We start from the raw sequence: 27796 nt of genomic DNA on the forward strand, positions 1-27796 counted from the left end.
CAAATCCCTTTTCATTTGGTTCAAACCCTATCCAAACATTTGGCAAGCCAAATGGCCGGCTAAATCGTCATTTGGATAGCTCTTTTCCCCATTTTCACCCCGTTTGTGGCCGCCATTTTTTTTAAGGGGAAAAAATTTGAGAGTGGGTTCTTTTTCGTGGTCATTTTCATATTTATTGAGGATTTGCTTATGGATGGATTTTAAATATAGTATAAAGTAGGTTTCAAGCTTTAATATAAGCCTAATATCATGATTTTCCACCTTTTTATTGTCCCACAATCAATTTCTAAACTTGGCCCTTTTTTAAGGCGGTGAAATTGCGCTAAGCCTTGGCTTACCGTTAATTTTTGCCATTTAAATGTTTGCCTCTCGTTGCCCGTTACTTCGCCTTCTCTTATCGTCGTATTTTAGACTTTGAAAGTAGTGTTTTGTTTTCTTAAATTTAACTTAATTGTATAAGATTTCAATATTATAATTGCGTTAAACGTCGGTATTTACGAATTCAAGGGACGCGGTTTGCATTTGAATTTCGTTCCCTTGAAACTACCCCCTCGGAATTATCGCCGTCTCGCTTCAGCCCGGAAAACAGCTGTAGGCATAGTGAGAACTGAGAAGTGTTATTTACTAAAAATCAGTGTTGGGCAAATCGCGAATGACGTTGTACTACCAAGCGGGGGGAAATTCGGCGAATGATCGAAAAATTCGCGAATTTGCCCACCACTGCTAAAAATGTATGCGGTCAGTGTGTTGTTTTTGCATTTTAAAGCTTCTAATCGTGGTGCGCGTCGAGGTTTACGAATCCAACATGTGTTGCGAAATGAAAATCAAGGGTGGATACTATATGATCTATGCTTTAAAAGGAATTTGGCCGCGAAAGTCTAGCAAAACGGTATTAGGCCTTGCCAAAAGTTGACTGAGCTGTAAGCCTTCGTCAGATTATCACATGTCATATGATATAAGAAATTGACCCTCGGATATCCTGTGACTAGGAGATGGTTATAAAGTTACTAACTCTCGATTTTGGAGGTAGATACTGTCTAGTGACACTTAAAGTAACGATTTAATCTTATAAACAGACTACCATTATAAGCCCATATCGTAAATTAACCGATGTTGATATCAAAGCTTAATAATTTTTTTAACTCCATGAATCTTCAATATCAACATCAAAAATTATCTACTGAAAGAGATATCTAATTATATTCCATTCAAATTTCTCGCAACATTTCAAATTAACGAATAGAAATGTGCAAATGAAGTTCAAACTGATTAATTGGGCAAATTGCTATATTGGTCACCATTACCGATCACAGATAGATTTGCGTCCTTCAGTAGTGTTTATTATGCTTGTGAAATGGTAAGCGAAATCTGTGATTAAAGTTTAAAATAGACATGAGCAAAAAGTGCTTCAAGTCATATCAACTCGATTACCGAATATCTAAATTTGACCAAAATTAACAAAATATTCTCTTCATGATTAAAAATCTTGTTTGAAGCAGCAAGCCATCTAATCCTTATTTACCTTCTTTTGAAAAATAATAGGTTGATACCTCTTTCAGTAGATGATTGATTGATATTTCAGTTTCATTGAGTTTAAAAAAATTGGTTCCACCATTGGTTAATTTACAATATTGACCAATCGACAATCACAAATTTTATTAACTAAATTACAAAAACCGGTTCAAAACCTTATTAGTTTTGAAACGAGTTAAATTCTAATATTAAACATATGTACTAGTTAATTCCTCGTAGGTAATTAATTTATTGCCTTAGTGAAATTAACGCTGAATTTTACATACACAAAATAAATAATAAATTAACTTCTAAAATTTAAATGTAAAATGTGTGCATTATTTCCCAATTAATAAAAGATATCCACCTATTTTTCATTCAAATTAATTTCCCAATTAATATTAATTAGGCCTAATAAGCTTAAACTATCAAATTAAGAGGTTTCTTAATTTTACAAAATTATTACTATCTAACATGCAAAAATCCAAGGCTTCATTTTACTTTTATATTAAACGCTGCAAAAGAATTGACCAATAAACACTAAGTAAAATTACGTAATGAAAGAGGAAGTGACGTACATTTGGTTTGGATAAAGGTTTGGCGGGATATCCAAATGTCGATTTGGATTTGGGTTAGAGAATACGGTTTTAAGCGCCCTATCCAAATGGAACCGATCCAAACGTTTAGATTTGGATTCTCATCCAAATGATTTAGATCCTTAGAGAATAGGGTCCCAGCAGTTCTTGTCAGAATAGCTTTCGTTGAAAATAAATGGAGCTCTCTTTGAAATCATAGTGCCATTTTTATTCACTTGTTTCATCGCAAGTATGAAACCTGATAATCGAGGTTATCAGAAAAAGCTGTTTTGACATAGGATGAAACCATGACACGCCGTTTGAAGAACTGCTGTCCTAACCACAAACCGTTTATTGAACTACTAGCTTTATCTAACTAATCTAATTTCTGTGAATTTGGCAATGCGCGAGTGACCACGTGCAGAAGATTGAAACTGAATTTTTTCTTTCTATGAATAGTTTCAAAACTTTGTTAATTGGGAACAGGCCTTTAGAGAGTTATTTTTCAAGGATGAGAACTTATTTCAAAGTATTTCCGTGCCTACTAGATTTTTGTAAATGAATTAGTACTTACATTTCTAAATAGTCTCAACTGATTCTCTTGAAAACCATCATTTTCGCTCACATTTACGAAAACCAGATTCGCTCTAAAGTCAAACATGTTCCATGGATCGTTGAAATTACATTTATATTTGGATTGCAAAACAAATTAAGATAGCCCCTTACTTAAATATTCTCACGAGGGATTCGAATAGAAGATTAAAATTGAGAGCTTGCACTCCGACAAATCGACCAGTTTTTGCGTCATATTCAATTGCGCCTATTCGCTGAAAAAGAGGACGTCAAGTTTCAACTACTTAATTTTTGAATAAAAATTTCACTTAATCGTTATGCTTACATCCCTGTGCGCCACTCTGATGGTCATATTTTGAAGATCTGTAATTATTTACGCGTCTTTAATTTAATCATTTTAGTTTTTCGCAAGTATAAGAATGAGACGTATGAATCTGTGCCTTACTATCACGGTTAGTCTTTTCGAATTGCTAGGGTATACCAAAAGTTTATAGATTTAAAAATAAAAAGTACACTTCATTAAAAATTCCCAATCTTTGGCTGTAAACGACATGTAAACTGAGAAGAAAACTACCCTCCGCTCAACCACCTACAGGAACTAACCAATTATGGAAGATCTTGACGTCATAGGTATGATGCTGGTGATCCAAACATTAATTTTTAGTACTAGACCTAGCATCTGCTACTTCATGAGCCTATTCACGGCTTTTTTCTTGTGCCACGGTCGGGAAGATAATCATACGCAGAGGGGGGCGGCACTGTTCTGGGATGAAGAATCAGCGTTACTCATATTACACGGCGCTAGCAATTTTGAAAGAAGTGTACTTTTTGTTTTTAAATCTATATACTTTTGGTATCATATGGCTATGCTCGTCGCGTCCTCCCAAAACCAATAAATATAGATGGCACCATTAAAAATTAAAACCTTAACACCCCATTTAGAAATGTATAAAACCAGAACCCCAGGGTTATATTGGGCATAGGCCGGGGCATTCAACTGTCCGGCATTGGGCTATGAACTTTGTAGTTTGAATCCCTTAAGAGTAAGAGTTATTTTACCCTCGCGTTAGAACTGTTAACTGTTTAACCTAATGATGTCACTTGTTATTAATACACTATAATTATCGCAAACTAGCCTAATTACTTACGTTCGTTAGTAATGTTATTACAGAACAATGGTCTGTAAAAATTAGAACTTACCACTGTCGTTCAAACTCATTTTCGAAAAGTTCTTCTATTTCTCAATTGGTTTTCACAGAAAGTTTATTACCAACTGGTATCTGCGTAAGTTGGAGTGATACTGCGTGATACTTGAATAGGGTATGTCTTTGTGAGCGCGAATATACAGTTTATTTTCAGAATTATGTCAAAGATTGTGTGTTTTTCATTTTATTTCTGACATATTTTAATTCCGTTGACACGAGTTGCAAAATATAACATTTTTTGATCAATCACGCACGCTCTTGTTACGACTGGACTATAATATAATATCAAGAAGTGATATCTAGTTTATTAGGGAGAAGGTATAAATTACCCACATTTCCAGCTTTATCTCCAGTCCGTACGTAGGTCCGCAGTTAATCCCCGCCTTTAAATTGCAACCAGCATCTCATTGGTTCTTGAAAACTCGCGTCAGCGCTACGCGAATGACGAAAATTACAGTCATATTTTCCGACTGAGGAGAGGCGAAATAGCCCCGCCTCCTTTTACGTCCCACCTTGTATTTTGAAAGGGGGACTGGGACTATAGCACGCGAATACTTAGGTATCTTATACCTTCTCCCTAATAAACTAGATATCACTTCTTGATAATATTTATTATAAAATTTCAATTTAAACATACATCTTTATAAGAAAGGATATGTTTGATGTGTTAGTCATTGCATGTCATTAAAGCTTACAGAAACTTTGACGAACACGAAATTCATCTGTTCAGTGCACATAGAAACCCTCAAAAGTTTATTAAGGAAAATTTCCCGTTGAGGAAGGTTGTTTTATGAATTTAACTAAGGTAGCAAATAGAAGCCTAGCGTTCGTTTGTTTGTTTGTATTGTAAATTTTAATCTTGAATGTTTATATAAGCAAACGTGGATTATGAGTTTCTTCTGTCAAATATATGTATGCGTCGAACAGATTTTGTTTTTACCGAAGGGTTAGTTACTTGAATAATCAGGTGAACAAAACCGATTACAGATCACAAATAATCTGCGGCAATAACGGGAAATCCGTTTAACGGTTAAGGAAATCACCGAAAATAATCGTAATCACAAAATCAAGGAATTAGTTCAGTAATCACCGGAATTCACATAAAAAATCAGGTGTACAGAATTTTTGTTAATGACTAACCCCTCGGTTTTTACATAAATTGTGGTCAAACTCATGTAACTACATGATAGTAGCTCCCATAGAAAAGACTTCATACTGCCAAGAGGTTATATCAGTATCTCAGAGAGAAGGTATAAGATGCCTTTGTATTCGCGCGCCATAGTCCCAGTCCCCCTTTCAAAATACAAGGGGGGACGTAAAAGGAAAATATGACTGTAATTTTCGTCACTCGCGTCGTCGCGCTGACGTGAGTATTCAAGAACCAATGAGATGCTGGTTGTAATTTAGAGACGGGGATTGACTCCGGACCTACGTTTGGACTGGAGATAAAGCTGGAAATCTGGCGAATTTATACCTTCTCTCTGAGATACTAGATATAACTTCTTGATACTGCCTTTAATGTATAAGGGTGGTATTTGATTTACTAACCTGTTTTCTTATATTAATTTACAATATTATTTACATAAAATCATAAAAAAATCCGTATATTATCTTAAGTATTACTTAAAATGAATGATTTAAAAACGAATTTAAATTTTTTTAAACTTGCTTCGATTACAGTTTTGATCTCTTTCTAATTAGTTGATTTATATTTTTATTATTTGTCGAATACTCGACGATTATAATCTTGCCACTTTTCATCGCCCTTAGAAACTATAGCGACAGGATGATGTCATAAAGGTGTACATGGGTTATTCAAATTGCATATATATTTCTCAAATTGTTCCTTTGAACATGTGTACATATCATACACAATTATGGCTATAATATCCTAAATTTTAATCCGCGCTGTTTAAATATACCCCATTTACCATTGAAGGTACTAGGAATATCACCGTCTTGTACTATACCATCATTAAAGTCATGTCGCAATGAAGTTAACAATCTGTTTAAATAATTCGTTTCGGAATAAGAAACTAAAAATTTTACATCATTAGCGTATTTGTTTTAAAGATTTATTTAGTCTTGTTTCGTTACCTCTCCGAGTGACGATGACGTCAGGGAGTATTACATAGGACGTGTATGTCTGTCTGTCTGTCTGACGCGGTCAGTGTGTCCGTGACCATGTTCGGAGTTTGGAAATTTTAAAAAAGGTGTTTCCAATTTAGGAGCTAATTCAAGGTTCGCAGAAATTTTGGTAATAGAGTATTGGTTCTTCCCATTCTCGTTGAAATAAAGACGTTGGGGAAAAAATTTAGAATCGAGGTTCTTGTTTAGGAAAGTGGGCTTGTAATGGTAAAAGGATGAGGGAATTTAAAAAATAATTTCCGTCTATCCCAATCGCGGATCAAGGTTGTATGACAAAACAACAAAAACTATCGGGCTGTTATTTTTAAGTAAGTAAGTGGTAGTCCTCTCGTCTCGGAGAGGTAATATTTAGGTTTCCCAACTTGTTTTATTATAGTCTTGAAGTACCTGTTACAAAATGGTATAATTCTCCTATAATTTACCTTGTAAAACATTCGCGTGTGCATCAAATATCAAAGGCAAACAAATAACGGAAAGTAATTAGTTACTGGGGTCGCGGAAAGCCTTGGTGCTACCAGAGTTCTACTCGTCTCTTTCCTTAAGCGATGGTATCAGCCCCTTCGGTGTAAAAAAGGGAGTATGCACTATGCAGTCCACAATATCGAGGGGTGCAATGGGGTTGGTTGTTCTATTGCCGTCTCTGCTCACTCTCTGGATTTGAAACCCGTAGAGCGCGGGCGACAAAAGCGAAATGGACGGTAAAGTTTTCCCCCTCTTGTCTTTCCCTTTCTAGTAGGAACCGATATTATGGGTTTCCCGATAGTACCGAATCGGTTGGTGTAATATGATACTAAACCGATACTCGTTTAAAATACGTTATATGGCGCTACATGACATTTTTAGGTCTTTCAGTAATGTATTGATGGTTGTAATATCTCATTTCTATGAATGTCAATCGTAATGATTTCTCATTTATATAAAAAGTACTTGAATTTAGTTTATCTAATAACTAAGTTTAATAGAAGTTAAAGTATAAAAGGGCCTCTCAGCATATACTAGTTAAAAAAGGCAAGCCGTAATATTATTTTGAAACTACCTCTAAACATATGTAATTGGCAATGTCATACTAAAAATATCGGTATCGGTCGGTATCGGTTCATGTTTGCATCGGTATCGATCGATATCTGGTTAAGCCTTGTATCGGCCATCTCTACTTTCTAGTTATATCTAAGAGGCTTATTCATGGGGAAGGTTTTCACTAGTACTAAGCGGGGGGATGGCAGTAAGTATTTTTTCTTTGGCTCAGAGGTAAAACGAATCCCGCATATCGTCTACGGTCTCCTCCCTGCCTCACTTTCGGTTATTTCCATTTGCCTTTGATCGTAGTGATTCGCTAAATTACGTCTGCTAAAAACCTTCAATATTTGCTTAACTAAATGTGGTAAAACAAACGATTTACAAACTAACTAGGAGAAAAAGTCATTAAACCAAATGGGATTTAGTCTCGAAAATGCCTAATGGGCATTAGAGAGTATAAAATAGATTTGAGCGTTTAAAATATTCCCAAATTTGAAAGGTTCAGCGCAACTTTAAAATGGGAGCTTTGTTCGTTTGCATTTTCGTTTTGATTGGATTAGGGCTAGTTATAGCTAATGATGAGAATGAAATATGTCAAACAATTATAGCGATAATGTGCAGTGAACATTGTATGATTGATGTTTTGTATAATGTCTCAACATGTATTTTAGGAAGAGAGCGTTTCTATCTAGATGAAATTATGATTCTTTTACATGGCCGATATCGTAAATTAACCGATACCGATAAGTTTAGCTGGAACCGATGCCGATTTTAACCGATTATTTAATTTTCTTAAAAATCGGTCAATTAATTTTGAGCCGATATATCGGTTTAAGTGCCATATCGATCTTCGATATCATATCGGTTTGTGCCAATCACTATATTATGATATATATAAATTCGTATTTTAATTGAAAGAAAATATTACTGAAATTAATAAGTATTTTTATAGTTGCTTCTTCGTATAACGCTCTTAGTAAAAAAATACTTGTTGCAGTATCAAAAGACGGAGTATATTGGACTTATTCTTGAATATTTTTCTATATTTTCTTAGACGTGCGCTTTAACAGAAATGAAGGCAAACACTATTCCGAAGACTGCAAGATGGTAATAATTATTTCTTACCACTACAAACGTTTACACAGCTTAATAATATATAATATTTATAAGAGAATATAATATAATGAGTATTTCACATTGACTTTATTTTCAATTAAAAAAGTACCCGGTATTCTCTGTAAACTGTACTTATACCTATTTGTAATTTACAGATAGCAAAAAGTATCAAAGGCGAAATAGATAAAAAATATGTCAAAGCATGCGCGGTAAGTTATTGTTAATTATTACTATAACCAGAAGTAAGATGACACTAGAAGTAAAGTGCTATAGCATTAGTAATAGATCCTGGCACTAATGAACAAATTTGAGAATTTTATGCCGCTTCCAGTGCGTCTACACTAGAGAGAAAAAAATTGGTCGAGTTCTAATTCCTACCCCCCTTCCCCTCACCCTAAAGCCGCGGAACACGGACGCGGGTACTTAAATCTAGTTCGGCCGTCTACCGCCACGAGCGTCTCACGTTTTGGAGGGAAAATTCAGAAACCGCTACCAGAGGGCCAACCGTTGGTGTGTTATCAATAATATTCACTTTCACCAAGTGAACAATTTGGTTAGCTCAGTACTTCTAGTCTCATCTAACTTCTGCTATAACCTACTCTTTATCTCTATTAATTAAATTTAAATTTCAGTTTAAAAACGATTTTAATAAGGTGAGATGTATTTATTTATTTATTTGACATTTGTTTAATTTTAAATGTGCATTTAATTAAACTTTCTTTAGACTTGCAAAGCCCTGAATGAGGTAAGAGTATAGTTACTTCATTTTGTTAGAGGGGCTAACCTCTGTCGGATTACCAAGAGTGACTGGCCCCTCGAAATTGTACAGTATCAAATGATATTGTATAAAAGTGATAATTATTTAAATATATCAAATCAGATCTATAATGAATATGCCGAAAAAATGGGGGTAAGTAACATAAATTTTACTTCTATTTTGGTCAGTTAAAGGGTGATATCAGGGACAGATTTAATTTTAGAATTAGGAATGGAGAACGTTTAGTATTTACTAAATTCGACTCAAATCCTAGTATAGAGCCCCTCCCTCCAACACGTAAAGAAAAGTTTAAATTATCTTATTGGCTCAGTTAAGCTACGTTTTGATGACGTTGCTGATAGGGACGGCGAAAAATACGTAATTCCTTTTTACCTCTGTCGCTATGACCCGCCTCTTTTTGCATACCCACCCGTCCCGGGGAAGGGGTCCGGGACTTTGACGCACGCCCACATTACTCTGTGCTCCATTCCTACTTCTAAAATTAAATCTATCCCTGGTGATATCCAAGGAAAAGTGTTTTAGGTGAACCAAAAACCGGAAATCTAAATATAAATGACAAAATAGATCATTCCATTAATTCCAGAGGAGAAGCAAACGTCAAAGGGGGGGGGAGATCACCTTCTTGGGTTAATTCCCCTCGTGCCAAGAAGTAACGCTAGAGGCAGTGCGAGTCGACTAACCTCCTTAAGCTTGTAGTCTCTCAGGCCTCTCGGCACGAGGCAAATATTCCTAAAAGTGGTGCCTTCCGCCTATGTGTTGTTTTCTCTCCAGATAATTAATGGGATGGTCTATTAGAGTATCAGCTGAAATGTTTGAGGGGTTCCATGATAACTGAAAGGTGTGCAAACATAACTGAAGTCAAGATTTTTGTTCCATCTTCAATTTGCCTACAACTCCCCAAAACTTTCACAAAGCAGGTACTCCGACCATGATACTAATACTATCGTATTGTGAATTCCCAAATAAGCCAAAAAGCTGGCCCCAAAATACGCGTTACACTTCAGACAGCACCTAACCATGGACAGGGAGAGCTGAGTTAAACCCGCGTCAACAAAAGGCACTGCTTAGCAATTTATCGCCAATTATACGATTTTAGTAGGTTTGGTGATAAACTTGTTACACCCGCTGCCACAGGCGGCGCTGCTCTAAGCAAACCTACCTCCTTATTCAGTTTCCTTTCCATGGTTAGGTGGTCTGAGGTTACACCCGCGGATTTAAATCTAGGCGAAACTAGTGAGGTCGCGTGGGGAAAAATATCTATCAGCCTCAGGTGAATAGCAAGAGGGTCCCAAGTTCGAACCCGAACATACCCTTCCGCTTAGAGTTTGCAAGTTAAAAGTACTTTTCATTTACGGTGTTATCCGGGTTTTCTTTTTCCCAATAAAACTTGCTTGGGTTAATGGTAGGGGTGTGCGAATACCAGTTTTTGGGTACCGAATCGAATAGTTAATTCCAAATCGAATACCGAATACCTAGTTAGGCCTTGGTAAATATTTTACTAACCGATTAATCGCGAATAGTTAAACCTAGTATTCGCGAATACTAGGCTTAACTATTCGCGATTAATCGGGTGGTAACCCAAATGTTCGCGAATAGTTAATGCAAAGCAAGGAGAAAAACATTTAGAAGCTCCTAAATGTCAAAATACCTCTCCTCATTGGTGGTCAAGTGTGTCTTAAAATTTTCTTAGGCACTTGCTGGTAGTTTTTGATGGAGGACAAATAAAATCGGGATGATATTTTTAAAACAAGGTGGTTCTCTCTAGTGCCAATTAAGGACCTAAATTTATGGTAGTCGAACTTTAACCGAATAGTCAGTTCGGTATTCCATATTCATATCGAATATTGAAAATGGGGCTTATCGAATACCGGATCGAATAATTTGGTTCGGTATTCGATCGAATTATTCGAATGAAACGGTTAACCGTACACCTCTAGTTAATGTTAATAGCATGGATGAAACCAGGATAGTCGACTCTATGGTAACCGATTTTCGAAACGCGACTGTGGCGCCCCTTTTTTTAGTACGGAAAAACAGGGGGATATTAAGATTGAGGAAACTAGTCCCTGGCATCCCTTCCCCTTCGCATCTAATTATGCTCCGTGGGAAAACTAGAGACCGCAACGCTTCTGTCATGCCTCTACCGGACAGTTACGGAAACTGCCTGAGTCGACTCTCCTGGTTTGCTCCATGGTAATAGTATAGGGTGCTGTCGATTATACGTGTGGAGTTCATAATAACCCCCCTTCGGGGGGGAAGTATGAAACTGGCCATAGAACTAATGGTAAAAATCGCGAACAACAAGATTCTGTCGTTGCGCATAGAAAGGATTAGCCTGTTTATGGACATACAACCTTACAGTATATCGGAGTGGTATCTATGCTCCTTGGTTTTCGTTCCGAAACTTCCGTTGGCTGGGATCTCCGTCGAAAAGAAAAATGGCGATATAGTGGACGTAGAAACACGTTGCAATTCTCATATTAAAGATACTGCGAATAAATTTGTTCAAACCGTTTTAATTTAACCCCGGAATTCTCACTCACACATATCACAACGAAACATCATTGACGATCGTTTAAATATTTTGTAAAAAACTAGAAACCCCGACTAAAAGCCAACTTCTTAGCCAAGGCTTAATTTACACCGTTACGACAGAAGCAGACGTGAACCCTTTTCGCTCCCAAAATCACATGATAAAATGGTGCTAAACCGGAAGTGTGTAAGTTAATGCGCGTGGGCGCTAAAAATGGCGTAACTATTTCTTTCGTAGTTAAGCGGTGTATGAATCCGCTGAGTTTTACGTCGAAACTTTGTTGTTACTGGCTTTTTAACCAGTTTCGTATACTTCGGGTTATTATGAACTCCTGGTGACATAGGGTCCACCACCCTTCTATGCATTGAATTAAAGCCCCCTGGCAATTAAGCATGATTATTTTTATATACGAATATCAGGAAAAATGTATGTTGTCCAACCCGAGGATTCAAGCAGTAGAAGAATCGTGTCGAAAAAAACAAGGTAATTGTAACTCCAACACCGCCAATTGTTCAAAATTTGGGCTTAAACTGAAAAATTAATGGAAAATATAACTGTAATAGTGGATGATGAAAATTTCTTGAAGGTGATGTCACAAAATTTTCTTGTTACGGATGCTTGTAAAAAGGTCTGCTTTAAACATATTAACTTATTTTCGACTTGAATATTGCACACTTGAGTTAATATTTTAACACGAATCTATAAAACAATGAATATGCGTGCGCAATACCCCGTCTAACCTCTAGCAAAAGTGGATGAGAGGAAAAGTATGAAAATGGCCAAAAGTCGCGAGTCATCAGAGCTTCGCCGTAGTTGACCGTTTTATTGGCGTAGCTATACTGGGCCTGTTCACTCCCTTAAAATAGGTCTTGTGTTAATTCGCGGTTACGCGGTTACCGTCGCCTGCTATTTTGTATGCTAGAACTTCCTTGATTTGTGTTTGTAGTCAGGACAGAGTAGCTTGTAATGTTTTAAAAGGTATTTCAATGTATAATATGAATTTAAGTAAGGTTATCGAAGCAATAGAAGAGCACATAAAACTAGATACGTTTAAAACAAATCTCGGTAATTTAGCTATAGCGCGAGCAGCTTGCGTCGTGATGCGCGTGATCAAGTGGGCTATGGTTAAACCAAGGAGCATAAATGTCTGAACTATTTTTAGTCGAGAGTTTGCAAGTCCATCAGTCACTAGTAAACTAAATAGTTATTGGCGAAACTTTGATGTCCGCGTTCTTTAACACAGGCTCTGTGGCCATTGTCATACTTTCCCTCTCATCCACATTTGCCTCTAGTGAGAGTCAAGGCTTCGAGCGATAGGGTAACGTAAACGTAAACTTGTTAAAATCGCTTTTAACAATTTGTTATACGTTATCGCAACCCCTGACATTATTAAATTAGGATTTTATACGATGTTATGTTATCTATATCTATATAAATCAAAGTCCTGACTGACTGACTGACTGACTGACTGACTGACTGACTGAATGACTGACTGACTGACTGACAGACTGACTGACTGATAATCAACGCCCAGCCCAAACTGCTTGCCCTAGAAGGCTGAAAATTTGCAGGAACGTTACTCATAAGTAGTAGGCGCGTACTAAGAAAGATTTTTCCAATCCGCCGCCATCTTAGAAAATGGCGCCCAGAAATGGAAAAAATCTTCTCTATGCAACAGAGTCCGCGCGTTTCAAACGATTTCGCAAATATTTAGTACACTGATTTCCTTTGACCTATAGGCGGGTTGAATGGTCATTCGGGTTAAATTTGTTGCCATCTTTTTAAATAGCGGCCAAAAACTTAAAACCCTTCTTTATGGAATAATGTCCGCGTGAAAAATAATAAAAAATGTCCCGACGGGCTGACGGGCAACGCCGCGTGCCCTCGCTCCTAGGGTGCTACAAAAATATCAGTCATCAGTAAAATCTACCCATTCTTTATATCATTTTGATGGAAGTTCTTATTACACGCGAGCGACGCCGCGGGTAACAGCTAGTTTTTCATATGAAAATCGCTCTATCTCAAAACATAACGCGTTAAAATGTTCCCAAAGCTATATCGCGCTTCCAACACCCAGACTCAAAAGGCGCCCTCCTTCTCTTGGCTACTCAAAATGCGTCATAGGCTTAGTAAACCAATACTAAAATCAAATCGACAGGTTAGAAAGGGTCTAGCATACGGATGTATATTCATAGCTGTATAGATTCATGATTTTACTTATGGCATTTGTCAATTTCGTTTCATCAGAAAATTCTAGCATTGCGCCCAGGAACATTGAAACAAATGGAAATGGCCTGCGAGGTAACAATTAGTAAAATCTACCTTAATAATGCATTTCAAAACCTCATTTTATTACTCTAATTTCACAGTTTAAAGCTGACTTGTTGAAAGTTAGTGAATAATATCCATTTATTCTTTAAATTCATTTATGTATTTATTTTTACTCATTATAATTTTAGGCAGGTATGACTCTAGGTGGGGTAAGTCAGTCAAATTTTGTAATTATAAGTTATTAACAAATTCGTCAGCCTGTTTTCAAAATTAAAAGTTTTGCTAACATTTACTTGACAGATATTTGGGAAATTTTTGACTAGTCTGGGTGTAAGTGTAAATATAATCAAAGGCAAATAGTGATTATTAGAGAGTGTGCGTATTTGAAGTGAGAGCTTTGCCTCGGACCAGTGAGTACAAATATTTGTGCTCCCTGCTCAGAGATAACGGAAAATATTTATTGCCACGCCCCCCCCTGCCCAGCGCGGTATAGATCTATTTCAATTCAGGGGGAAAGGCTAGTTTTTGAGGCGGGTTTTCGCCAGTCCCCGCCCAGGCGCCTTTGTACGTGAAATTTAGCTTCTTCAGCGGGTCGCACGGAGGGAGGGTGAAAACTGTTTATTGGCAGGCCCAACTGTGACGTTTCCCCCTTTCAACTGATATAGAGGAAATTCGCGTATAGACCGTTTCGATGTGAATAAGGGGGTAGACAACAACCCTCCGTATCGGGACGTACAAGTGGGTTGATCCCTATAGCTGACTCTACGTTCGCACACTAATGATCTCCCAAGCCCACAGCGCAGGCGCTAAAAAACGGGATAGAAGGCAAAGTTTTACCTTCGTGCCTTTTCTGTTTAGTTACATCGAAGTGGTCTATAAATACTAGCAACTTCTGATACTAGCGAGAATACATGGACAAACCAAATTATAACTACCAAGTTTGCATTATGATCACCAAGAACCAAAAATATTCAAACGTGCCCTTAAAGTCGGACCAAAGAAGCTAGAGAGGTGTCGAAAACGTTAGACCTTCGGCTTCACGAAAGCGTCACTCTCTGTTATTTATATTTGCCTTTGATATTACTTGACGTTACACACAAACTTGAATGTTTCATCTAACAAGTGTTCCTTTATATCAGCCTGAGTGCGTGATGAAACCTAAATAAGAAGATCATCGTTTCAATTAAATGGCGTACATTAATAATTATAATTGTGTTTAAAAAATAAAGCAATAAGAGAATATATTCTTCAAATGCTTTCAATTTATATATTTATTGTATTTTTTAAGGCTCTCGGCTTAGCCCGTCATCCAGTCGGGAGTCGGGACATTTTTGTTAGTTTTCGAGACTCAATTTTAAGAGCTGACGTCAAATCAAACAACAAAAGCCATAAGGCCCGTATATACGAAACAAGACCGGTACACTAATTCTTTTTGAACTCGGATGAAACGCGCAGACACTATTATACTGTATAAAGAAGGTTTTTACTTTTTGGACCGCCATTTAAAAGATAGCGGCAATTGAAACCCAAGAAATTTAAGAAATATAAATTTAAAAATAATGGAAACTAGAATCTATTCATATTTTTCATGGCATTTCCGAAAAGAAATATTTTTATGGGAGAATGAATTAGCCAACAAACCATCGACAACAATTGATATTGTTATCGGGACGCGAAAAATCCGTAATTCCTTTTTACCTCTGTCACGATGACCCGCCTCCTCTTTCATACCCCTGTCCCATGGAAAGAGGTCCGGGACTTTCACGCGCGCCCACATTACTCTGTTCTCCATTCCTACTTCTGAAATTAAATCTATCCCTGGCTTCAGTAAGTGTTGAAATTGAATCGATAGCAAATTAGATTCAATTAGAAATTTTCCGCCTTTTTTCTCGGAAAATTAATTACCCAAACATAATTAAATACTAAATATTTTTTCGCAACTTTTAGCGTATTTTTAGGTGTAGTGCTACTTATTTTAGCAATCCTAACTTAGTTTGACCCTAAGCAAGCACCCATTAAATGTTGGCAAACTATCAGAAGTATACATTTAAATTCAATGAAAACTAGAATCTATTCATATTTTTCATGGCATTTTCTGAAAAGAAATATTTTTATGGGAGAATGAATTAGCCAACAAAACATCCACAAAAGTGACAAAAATCGATACTGTTATCGATACTGAATCGAGTTACTCGATAGAAACGAATACTGGCCTATGATTAGTTTTCAGTTCGCTAGAACTCGGCAAATATTAGATCAAAGATTTAATGATCGAATCCTAAGATATACCATTAGTTCATAAGATATACCATTAGTTCATAAGATATACCATTAGTTCATAAGATATACCATTAGTTCATAAGATATACCATTAGTTCATAAGATATACCATTAGTTCATAAGATATACCATTAGTTCATAAGATATACCATTAGTTCATAAGATATACCATTAGTTCATAAGACATACCATTAGTTCATAAGACATACCATTAGTTCATAAGACATACCATTAGTTCATAAGACATACCATTAGTTCATAAGACATACCATTAGTTCATAAGACATACCATTAGTTCATAAGACATACCATTAGTTCATAAGACATACCATTAGTTCATAAGATATACCATTAGTTCATAAGATATATTCCATAAGTTTGTTACCGAGAGCTTCTCATGAAGTGAAGTAGGTGAAACCTCGTAGATTCTCGTAAAGCCTGGTGAAGCGCTGTCAAAGGCTTAGTAAAGACTAAATAGGAAGATGTACTGCAAAACCGAGTGTATTAAATTCTCGCGCCGTTCTCGAACTAAATCGCAGTAAGTCTCTAGCATTAAATACGAAGTAAATGTATTGTCATACTTATGGAACATATCTTATACACTAATGGCTATAATATCCTAAATTTTAATTCGCGCTGTTTAAATATACCTGATTTACCATTGAAGGTTCTGGGGATATCACCGTCTTGTACTATACCATCATTAAAGTCATGTAGCAATGAAGTTAACAATCTGTTTAAATAATTCGTTTCGAAATAAGAAACTAGAAATTTCTACATCATTAGGGTATTAGTCGGTATTAGTTTTAGGGATTTATTTAAGCTTGTTTCCTTACCCCTCCGAGTGTCGATGGCGTCAGGGAGAGGTATTACATAGGATGCTGTATGTCTGTCTGTGTGACGGTGTCCGTGTGTCCGTGACCATATTTGGAGTTTGTAAATTTCTGGAACAAGTTCAAGGTTCACAGAAATTTTGTAAATCTCTATTGCACTTAGAGTATTGGTTCATCCCATTCTCGATGGAATCCTCTGTTGCAATATAGAGACATTAGGGAAAAAATTTAGAAGCGAGGTTTTTATTTAGGAATGTGGGCAGGTAACGGTTAAAGGATGAGGGAATTTAAAAAAAAAAATTCGTCTATCCGATCGCGGATCGAGGACGTATGACAAAACAATAAAAACTATCAGGCTGTTATTTTTAGGTAAATAAGTGGTAGTCCTCTCGCCTCGACGAGGTAATATTTAGGTTTCCTAACTTGTTTTATTATAGTCTTGAAGTACCTGTTACAAAATGGTATAATTCTCCAATAATTTACCTTGTAAAACATTCGCGTGTGCACCAAATATCAAAGGCAAACACAAATAACGGAAACTAATTAGTTACTGCAGAAGTGAGACGAGACCAGAAGTACTGAGCTAACCAAATTCTTCACTCGGCGAAAGTGAATATTCTTGATAACACACGAACGGTTGGCCCTCTGGTAGCGGTTTCTGAATTTTCCCTCCAAAACGTGAGACGCTCGTGGCGGTAGACGGCCGAACTAGATTCCAGCACCCGCGTCCGTGTTCCGCGGCTTTAGGTTGAGGGGAAGGGGGTAGGAAATGTTTTTGGAACTCGACCAATTTTTCTCTCAGTAGTGTAGGCGCGTGGGAAGCGGCATAAAATCCTCAATTTTGTTCACTGGTGCCAGGGAGGCTATTCTCTAAGGTCCTTTTGGAGGAATTTCGATCCGAATCTTTTCATTCGGAGTCAATTTCTCCGAATGAAAATAAAACGTATTCTGTAAGCACCTTATCCTAATCATACGGTGATAACCTCTCCGAATCATTCGGCGGGCGTAAGAGACGGCCGAATCGGGCATTCGGAGATTTTACCGCCTCTCTTCCCTCCATCAATCTTAGATTCGCGGAACTTTCGCCGAAGTTTTGGCTGCGGTTCATATTTTTATTTAGTATGGCTGCTTTGTTTTTTCAACTCAAGCTTCATCGTTTGCGATTTGAACATGGTAATCGCATTGCCCGTCGCGATTTACGAGTTCAAAGGGTTTTTCGAGACTTAAAATCAAGCGTGGGCAAAATTTTAGGTTAAAGCGGGAAATGGCTTTAGGCCTTGGCGGGCCTTGGCGAAATCTACAAGGTAGATCGACGGCTTTTTTTGGTAGATTAAAGGTAAAAAACGTCGTTGAATTTATCCTACATTTACAGGGTTGGCAAAAACCCGGCAAAAACTAGTTTTTGCCGGGACACGTGGAAAAAACCGGTAAAAACCGGCAAAAACGGAAAAAACCGGCAAAAACTAAATTCATGGTTACAAAGTGGTAAACTAGCGAGTTTTAAGTGCATTTTCGTGATGTTTGTTATTGTTATGTTAGAAAAATAACAATAGTATTTTTAATTTTTAAATTTGAGGTGGTTATTACTCTATTAAATTTTTAGTATTCAAATTTGCCAGGTTTTTCGCGAATATTTAACGAATAATTAGTCAAATACTTCACATAGCAACTGGAAAAAACCTTAAAAAGTGGAAAAAACCGCGGAAAAAATGGTTTTTGCCACCGGTTTTAACCTGGTTTAAACCGCGGTTTTTTCCACCCCTGGCAAAAACTTGCCAACCCTGTACATTTAAGGGATAATTTCGCGAGATCCAATTACTTAACACATTTAATTGTTCATTTTAATATTTTTTCTACCGGGGCTTGTAAGTTAGAGCCACCTATTTTTGACCAATTGCATCAATTATTAATAATTGCTAGATTAAATTTGGTTATTTCGTTTAGCATCTATTTAAATTATTAAATTTTGGTAGGTGTGTAACCATTGATGGGGGGCTAATGATCTACATTAATGAATTTATCATAATCTCACGAGATCCACACAATTGGATTATAATTTGCGATTAATTAACGTTGTTATTCTAGGTTCTCATTGCCTCATATTTAACCCTACCAAAACTTGCGCTAAGTTTCATTCAAAATTCGACGTATATTAACTGTTGTTTAGCGTGTTCTTTAATACCATTTTAAAAGAATATTATGAAGCAATTTAGGAATAAATAATTTTTATCAAAAATAAGTAAATAAATAAAAAAGGAAAAAAAGCACTTGTTTCTATCTTAAGAAAAGAAATAGAAATTTGCTTTGTATTGAATGTGTTCCCAATACAAAGACCATTTCCCAAAATTTCCACTCCTTGGAAAAAACCAAAGTTTCCATCCCTTCAATTTGAAAGCGCGCCAAATAAAATTGTCCAATAAAGAAAAAGTGGGCGTCAAAAAGTACCACGTGGGCCGTGGCTTAAGAGGAAGTGACGTCCATTTGAATTGAGAGAAAATTTTCGAAGTATCCGAATGACGATAAGGATTGGGGTTAGAGAATACGGTTTGTTCGGTCCACTCCGAATGAGCCCGATCCGAATCATAAGGATTCGGAGTGATCCGAATGATTTTCGATTTTTAGAGAATAGCCTCCCAGGATCTACTATCAATGCTAGAGCCCTTCACTTCTAGTCTCATCTCACTTCTGGTTACTGGGGTCGCGGAAAGCCTTTCGTAGTGCTACGTATTAGCAAAGTATCTCTTTCTCTCTAGCTTCTTTTATCAAAGTTCTACTCGTCTCTTTCCTTATCTTTTACTTCTCTCCAACGTAAATAGTTCGACTTTTAAGGTAATTTGTTTCGGTAGAACAATTTTTGTTTCTTTTTGATCATAAATCTCCTGGTAGTATCAGCCTCTTCGATGTAAAAAAGGGAGTAGGCAGTCCTCAATATCGAGGCGTACAAGGGGGTTGGTTGATCCATTGCCGTCTCTGCTCACTCTCTGGATTTGAAACGCCTAGAGCGCAGGCGCCAAGAAGCGAGATGGATGGTAAAGTTTTCCCCTCGTGTCTTTCCCTTTCTAGTTGGGATGAACCGGTACCGATACCATATCGGTATCGGCACCGATACTTTGGTTTCCCGATGGTATCGGATAGGTTGGTTTAATATGATACTAAACCGATACTCGTTTAAAATACGTTATATGGCGCTACATGACATTTTTAGGTCTTTCAGTAATGTATTAGAAGTTAAAGTATAAAAGGTCCTCTCAGCATATACTAGTTAAAAAAGACAAGCCGTAATATTATTTTGAAAATACCCCTAAACATTGTACTTAGTAGTATAATCCACGAAATTAATCTTTAAATTATTTCCTTGTATTTTTAAAACATATTTAAATGGTACTGTCATACTAACAATATCGGTATCGGTTGGTATCGGTTCATGTTTGCATCGGTATCGATCGGTATCGGGTTAAGCATGATATCGGCCATCTCTACTTTCTAGTTACATCTAAGAGGCTTATTCACGGGGAAGGTTCCCCTAGTACTACGCGGGGGGGGGGCAGTAGTATATAATTTTTCGTCGGTTCAGAGGTAAAACGAATCCCGCATATCGCCTACGGTCTCGTCCCTGCCTCACTTTCGGTTATATCCATTTGTCTTTGATCGTAGTGATTCGCTTAATTACGTGTGTGATAAACCTTTATTATTTGCTCAGCTAAATGTGGTAAAATAAACGATTTAGAAACGAACTGGGAGAAAAAATCTTTTAACTAAATGGGATCTATTCACGCAAATGTCTAATGAGCATTAGCGAGTATAAAATAGGTTTGAGCGTTTAAAATATTCCCAAATCTGAAAGGTTCCGCGCTCAACTTTAAAATGGGAGCTTTGTTCGTTAGCATTTTTGGTTTGATTGGATTAGGACTAGTTATAGCTTTTGATGATGGTGAGAATGCAATATGTGCAACAATGATAGACACTATTTGCAGTGAACATTGTAAGTTTGATTCTTTGTCTAATGTCTCAACATGTATTTTAGGAAGAGAGCGTTTCTATCAAGATGAAATTATGATTCTTTTATATGGCCGATATCGCAAACTAACCGATACCGATTTTAACCGATTATTTAATTTCCTTAAAAATCGGTCAATTAATCTTGAACCGATATATCGGTTTAAGTGCCATATCGATCTTCGATATCATATCGGTTTGTGCCAATCACTATATAATGATACATATAAATTTGTATTTTAATTGAAAGAAAATATATCGTTGCTTCTTGGTATAATGCTCTTAGTAAAAATACTTGTTGCAGTATCAAAAGACGGAGTATATTGGACTTATTCTTGAATATTCTTGCTATATTTTCTTAGACGTTCGCTTTAACAGAAATCAAGGCAAATACTATTCCGAAGACTGCAAGAAGGTAATATTTTTCTATCCACAATGATCGTTTACACAGCGTAATAATATATAATATTTTTTAGAGTATATAATATAAAGAGTATTTCACATTGACTTTATTTTCAATTTAAAGGCCGACTTCCATCGAAAAGAGTTCTAGCGAACTGAAAACCGAGCATCGAGACTAACAATGGAGCGGTAGTTCCCATTTTCCCCAATCCCATAATCCCCAATCCCCAAAAAGGAATATTTCGCCCAAAAGATTTTTTTTCCCATTTCGCCCAAGCCCGGAAGTTGAGATCTAATTTTAGCCTATATAAATAGGTAAATATATAAAGTAGGAGGAGCTAATTGAAAAATATAACAAATCGTCACGAGTGACGTTTCTAGTGTGGAACAAGTTGGGAAAACCAAAATATTACCTCTCCGAGTCAAGAGGTCTACTACTACAAAGTTATTTACCTAAATATGGAATTATTTCTCTTTTTTGAAGAAAAAATTTACGAAATATTGAAGCAGTATTCCAAGCATAGCGAATATACAGTAAAGCAGACGACATTTTACTTCCAATAAGGATAAATCTTGGACACATGGAAATCAGTTAATGGCAAAAAGAACAGGAAATGAAGTCTACGCTTCAGCTGTTTACCCTATATTCTGATAGCTACATTCACAACTGGTTAGCAGTGTAAACACTATCGTCTCGTCTCACCTCAACAATATTCTTAGTTTGCCAACATGAGTGTTAACGTTAAATAATGCCAAAGCTAAATTGTAGCTAGACGCACTGATAGTCAATGCGCACCATAAAGAGAATAAAAACTCTGTAGCTTAGCCCTACTAATCTAATTGCCACCATCATCTATTCTTCTTATTTACTCTATAATTCACTAAGCTTATTACAAGTAATACTAGATATGCCCGCCGGAGTCTAGATCTTAGCTTTCTTCATGAAATTACTAAACCAAGGATTATTCTATATACAGATGTAGTATAGCTTAAGTAATATATAAACAGCCATTTCAAATAATAATATTAAAAAAACTCTTTGGAATATCAAAATGAAACAGAGCTTTAAAGCTACAAAAGCACTAAATGCATCATAATTACGAAAAATATTTCATCATATTTGTTATATTATCTGAAACTGAACTGAACTGAACCCAACCCGATCAACACTAGGATTGTACCTGTAGATCCCTCGAGAGATCCCTCGTCAGTCGCTACTAGAACACAGTAGAATAAAGAATAGCTAAACCTGTATCCCGCTCTTAAACGTAAACTTTGTATTATAACTTTGTATGATAACTCTCTATTATTAATAAAGGTTATTAATAATAGACATTACGTCGCTACCTTCTTATATATCTTAAAGTAAGAAACATATCAAAACATGGTGTCAGAAGTGGGATTAGCTGTTTTTTTCGCCTCGCTTCCCTCTCGCGCTTAAGCCTCGTTTCCCTCGTTGCACCTTGGCTCTCTCCGTTCTCTCGCCGTCGCCGTCGCCGCCTCGCGTTTCTGCCCTAAGCCTCGGCCGCCTCGTGTTTTTTTTCGTGTATCGCTCCTTGACGCGGTATTATGGCCTCCTCGATCCCGCCGCCGCGCCCGGTCTCGCTATCGTCGGGTGATTCGGCCGCGCACTGGAAATTGTTTCGCGCCCAGTGGACCAACTATGAAATTGCTACCGGTTTGGCTACTAAGGGTGCGCCCGTTCGTGCGGCTACCCTCCTCGCTATTATGGGGGAGGATTGTTTTAAACTGTATCAAGACTTGCCTCTCACGGCAGAACAGCGCGCCAGTGCTACAGATATTCTGGACGCTATTGAACTCCATTTCAAGCCTCTCACACATGTTATCTATGATCGCATGATCTTCAACTCCGCGGTCCAAGAACACAATGAGACTATCGATCAGTTTGTGAACCGTTTACGCCGCCTATCCGATACATGTGAATATAAAACCTTTCAGGAGGAACTTATACGCGATCGCATCGTGGTTGGAAATAAGAATCTCACCACTCGCGCCCAGCTAAGTAAGGAACGCACTCTTACGTTAGCCTCGGCTGTCGATATATGTCGCGCAAATGAACTGGCGGAACGCCAATTTTCGGAGACTAAACCCAATCACGTTGAAGTCCATCGTTTGGACCGCCAGAATCGTGAACACCCTCGCAAATCGGCCTCTAAACCGCCCGTCGCGTTACTCGCACGCCCTTGCAATTTTTGCAACACGATTCACGCTCGCGATAGACAATTGTGCCCAGCTCTGGGTAAGACTTGTCGCAAATGTGGCATGGAAAACCATTTTTCCACCGTCTGTCGCCAGGGTCGAGATCCCGTCGCTACCACACGGCCTCTACCTCGAAATAAATCAAGTCATTCCCGTGGCCGTCGGAAACAGGGTTTTTCCCATCAGTTAGAACCTGCTGCTCCCGATGCTGCAGGGACTGACGATGAAACTGACGAAATTTACGCCCTTGAAGAAGCTCACCAGGCCCGTTCCTCTCGGGGCAAGCAATGGTTTGTTACCCTACAAATACAGGGCGACAGCGCCGTTACTGACTTACGCTGTCAACTCGATAACGGTTCTACCTGCAACTGTCTTAGAGAGACTGATTTCGACGCGTTACCCGCTAATAGCGCCACTTTCCGCCCAGAGACAACGGTTCTCAGCTGTTACGATGGATCTACCATCACCTCCACCGGCATCGCAACTTTGCATTGTCTGTATAAACAGTGCACGTACGTTCTTGAGTTTCTTATCGTCCCAGGCACGAAACCTTCACTGCTTTCAGGTGCCACCTGCGAAGCCCTTGGATTGTTGACTATGCATGTGCCCAGCTCAGCGGTACACGCCGTTACGGAATCTCCCACATCCCTTCCTAGTCCTCTAACCAAAGCAAAACTCTTGTCCGATTATCAGGACGTTTTTAACGGTTTGGGATGCTTGCCGGGAGAATGTCATCTAGTTCTAGACAAATCGGTGGAGCCAGTACAGCATCGACCGAGAAATGTACCCGTTGCGTTACGTGACCCTCTCCAACGCAAACTGGCCGAGCTAGAGAAATTAGGCGTCATAGCAAAGGTGACGGAACCTACAAAATGGATTTCGAGTATGGTTCTCGTTAGAAAACCTAGGAAAACTCCTGACGAACAGACTATCTCCGACTACACCTCGGACACCACCTCCGACTACACCTCGGACACCACCTCCGACTACACCTCGGACACCACCTCCGACTTCACCTCCGCACTCGCGTTCAATCACCGTCCCTACTTTGGTCGCTGTCACCTCGCCGCGCCCCACATCCGTACCGCCCGACTCGCCGCCCGTCCCGCGTAGTACAAGATCTGGCCGTCTCGTCACGCGACCGCGTCGTCTTGCCGATTATGTCTAAGTTTTTTTGTTGTTTTGTTATCATTTTTTGTACTTTTTTGCTCTCGCAACCATTTGGCATCAACTCTAAAAATAACGGGATGTTATATTATCTGAAACTGAACTGAACTGAACCCAACCCGATCAACACTAGGATTGTACCTGTAGATCCCTCGAGAGATCCCTCGTCAGTCGCTACTAGAACACAGTAGAATAAAGAATAGCTAAACCTGTATCCCGCTCTTAAACGTAAACTTTGTATTATAACTTTGTATGATAACTCGAAACATATCAAAACAATATTCACTTTATATTAAGGATAAAGGGAATATTATGGTTCTGAAGGATTTCTTTACACATCAAAGCAAAACGAACTTCTAACGCAGCGCACTGCGGCACTAGTGTAATAACGGACGGACACACACAGACAATAACATAGACTGCTTTTTAACTCTTTCCGTATTAATTTTGAATTGAGAAACAAGATTATCTTAAATATTAAAATAAATATAATTAGTATTTAATATTTTCTTCGTTAGTTATTCGCCTTATTGAACGTTACATCGCTTTAAAAAAGAACAATTAAACATTCTTGAGAGACTTGACTAATATTGGCGTTTGAAATGAAGCATACGCCGGTTGCTTCGCCTTACTAAAATAGGTAGTATATAAAGGATTCGAACCGCAGCTGTAGATAAGAACATCGCAATTGCGTGAACCTTGGAGGAAGACCCCTCCATTGGAAGGCTAGACGTTTCTCGTAACCCTAGCCGATCGCCGCGTATGTCTTAAGCTTAAGGATGATGGTGGTGTTAGAAGCCAGGTGTACAGAGTGGTGTCCATGTGGGATGGACAAAAACAAAGACCAGAAGATGGTGGTGTTAGAAGCCAGGTGTACAGACTGGTGTCCATGTGGAATGGACAAAGACGAGAAGGTGGTGGTGTTTAGAAGCCAGTAAGTAGAAACTGGTGTCCATGTGGAATGGGCGAAAGACTAGAAGATGGTGGTGTTTAGAAGCTAGTAATTTCAGACTGGTGTCCATGTGGGGTGGACAAATGAACAGAGTTGTTAGACAGGCAATGGAGTAATAGCCTGTAAGTGGAATACAATTTCCGGGACTGTAAATGCGGTCTGGAAATTGAATACACGTTTGCTCCGATTTGCAAACTGCGAACGCGGTCACGTGGGTGTAACAACGGACAGACGGACAGACAGACAGACAGACAGACAGACACGTCGAAATTAGAACCTCTCCGTGACATACGTCACTCGGAGAGGTAAAAATGACGCTCGCGCTCAAATTCGTAAGATCATGGAAAGAATGCACGTGAACAAATTTGTTTTAGTTTGAAAAAAAAAATCCTCACGAGCATTCTACATCCAGACTTACGTCACGTGCAAAATCGCGCGCAACTGTGATGACGATTTCTTATTTTTTAACAAGTTGAGCAAGACCAAATACTTTATATATTCACCTATTAAAAAGACCTAGAAAAAATTAGCTTTGTTGGGTTGGGTTAGGGTGGGTTAGGTTAGGTTAGGTTAGGTTGGGTAAGGTTAGGTTTGGTCGGGTTAGGTTAGGTTAGGTTAGGTTGGGTTAGGTTTGGTTACGTTGGTTTAGGTTGGGTTGGGATAGGCTAGGTTAGATCAGGTTATTTTAGGTTAGATTGGGTAAGGTTAGGCTAGGTTAGATCAGGTTATTTTAGGTTAGGTTAGGTTGGGTAAGGTTAGGCTAGGTTAGACCAGGTTATTTTAGGTTAGGTTGGGTAAGGTTAGGTTGGGTCGGGTAAGGTAAGGTAAGGTTAGGTTAGGTTGGGTTGGGTTGGGTTAGGTTTGGTTAGGTTAGGTTTGGTTGGTTTAGGTTTGGTTGGGTTGGTTTAGGTTGGGTTAGGTTAGGTTGGTTTTGGTTGGGTTAGGTTGGGTTGGGTTGGGCTAGGTTGGGTTGCGTTGTAATCATTCAGTTTGCTTTTATTGCGTTAATTTAGATATACAGTGAAATACGCGCAGAGTTTATTAAAGCAGTGGAATGCACGGTTCGAGAGGATATTGTAAGGGGAATTAATAGCCAATGTTTCTGTTTTGGGAAAAATATTTTGGGAGAAATGAGTTTGGGAGAAATGGAAATTGGGGAAACTGTTTTTGGATGAAATGGGGGAGAATCAATGGAGCGACCGTGCCGATTTTCGAATTCCCGCTGGGGTAAAAGATGGAAGGGTTCTAGCTAACTGAAAGCCGTGCAATGTGGTTCTAGCGAACTGAAGATACACAATAGAGAATTTCCTTCAAGGGAAAGCAGAAATTCGAGAGGAAATAAATTTAAAAGGATTTCAATTGTTCATCTTCAGTTCGCTAGAACCACATTGCACGGCTTTCCGTTAGCGAGAACCCTTCCAACTTTTGACTCAGTGGGGCTTCGAAAATCGGCACGGTCGCTACATTGCTAGTCTCGATGATCGGTTTTCAGTTCGCTAGAACCCTTTTCGCTGGAAGTCAGCCTTTAAAAAAATGCCCAGTATTCCCTGTAAACTGTACTTATACCTATTTGTAATTTACAGATAGCAGAAGGTATCAAAGGCGATATAGATAAAAAAATATGTCAAAACATGCGCGGTAAATTATTGTTAATTATTACTATAACCTACACTTCATCTCTATTAATTAAATTTAAATTTCAGTTTAAAAACGATTTTAATAAGGTGAGATGTGTTTATTTATTTATTTGACATTTGTTTAATTTGAAATGTGCATTTAATTAAACTTTCTTTACACTTGCAAAGCCCTGAATGAGGTAAGAGTATAGTTACTTTATTTTGTTAGAGGGGCTAACCTCTGTCGGATTACCAAGAGTGATTGGCCCCTCGTTGTTCTACAGTATCAAATGATATTGCGTACAATTGATATTTTTATAATTATATCAAATTAGATCTATAATGAATATGCCAAAAAAATGGGAGTAAGTAACGTAAATTTATTTTATATTTTAGTCAGTTATGAAGGGTGTTATCCAACTAAAAGGGTTCTAGGCGAACCAAAAACCGGGAATCTAACTATGAATGTCAAAATAGATCATTCCATTAATTCCAGAGGAGAAAAAACGTCAAAGGGCCGGGCGGGGGAGATTACCTTCTTGGGTTAATTCTCCTCGTGCCAAGAAGTAACGCTAGAGGTAGTGCGAGTCGACTAACCTCCT

The 27796-nt window shown here is 38.0% G+C and overlaps 2 protein-coding genes and 1 long non-coding RNA gene across 4 annotated transcripts; all 3 read left to right on the plus strand.

The window, feature by feature from the left end:
• The first annotated feature begins 970 nt into the window (after positions 1-970).
• On the plus strand, positions 971-14981 carry LOC149679570 (uncharacterized). The gene is made up of 12 exons (XM_089835409.1): positions 971-1026; positions 8085-8137; positions 8302-8355; positions 8779-8799; positions 8871-8891; positions 9027-9056; positions 11877-11940; positions 12021-12085; positions 13705-13758; positions 13827-13847; positions 13917-13937; positions 14029-14981. Exons 1-12 carry the CDS (start codon positions 993-995, stop codon positions 14086-14088), a joined length of 498 nt encoding a protein of 165 aa, XP_089691535.1. The 5' UTR covers positions 971-992; the 3' UTR covers positions 14089-14981.
• A 4366-nt stretch (positions 14982-19347) lies between these two features.
• Positions 19348-27666, plus strand: LOC149679571 (uncharacterized). Of its 2 annotated transcripts, XR_016365838.1 has the most exons (6): positions 19348-20823; positions 21200-21252; positions 27162-27216; positions 27282-27302; positions 27374-27394; positions 27530-27563. It is a non-coding gene; the product is annotated as an uncharacterized LOC149679571 (long non-coding RNA). The 2 variants fall into 2 exon arrangements; XR_016365837.1 differs by having other exon boundaries at positions 27374-27666.
• Positions 22379-25141, plus strand: LOC149679572 (uncharacterized). The gene is made up of 2 exons (XM_089835385.1): positions 22379-24854; positions 24924-25141. Exon 1 carries the CDS (start codon positions 22809-22811, stop codon positions 24570-24572), a length of 1764 nt encoding a protein of 587 aa, XP_089691511.1. The 5' UTR covers positions 22379-22808; the 3' UTR covers positions 24573-24854; positions 24924-25141.
• Positions 27667-27796: the final 130 nt, after the last annotated feature.

Source organism: Phalangium opilio, unplaced genomic scaffold, assembly GCF_054372755.1.
Source record: "Phalangium opilio isolate 3A_F unplaced genomic scaffold, DU_Popi_V2 ptg000041l_1, whole genome shotgun sequence".
In the NCBI taxonomy this organism is placed as follows: domain Eukaryota; kingdom Metazoa; phylum Arthropoda; class Arachnida; order Opiliones; family Phalangiidae; genus Phalangium; species Phalangium opilio.

What these genes read in the sequence shown, in the direction of transcription:
- LOC149679570 (XM_089835409.1), top strand. Translation starts at nt 993, where the DNA reads ATGGTTATAAAGTTACTAACTCTCGATTTTGGAG. An exon ending in ACTAACTCTCGATTTTGGAG is followed by an intron (nt 1,027 to 8,084) that starts GTAGATACTGTC and finishes ATATTTTCTTAG; the next exon opens with ACGTGCGCTTTAACAGAAAT. An exon ending in TTACGGATGCTTGTAAAAAG is followed by an intron (nt 12,086 to 13,704) that starts GTCTGCTTTAAA and finishes TCGTTTCATCAG; the next exon opens with AAAATTCTAGCATTGCGCCC.
- LOC149679572 (XM_089835385.1), top strand. Translation starts at nt 22,809, where the DNA reads ATGGCCTCCTCGATCCCGCCGCCGCGCCCGGTCTCGCTATCGTCGGGT.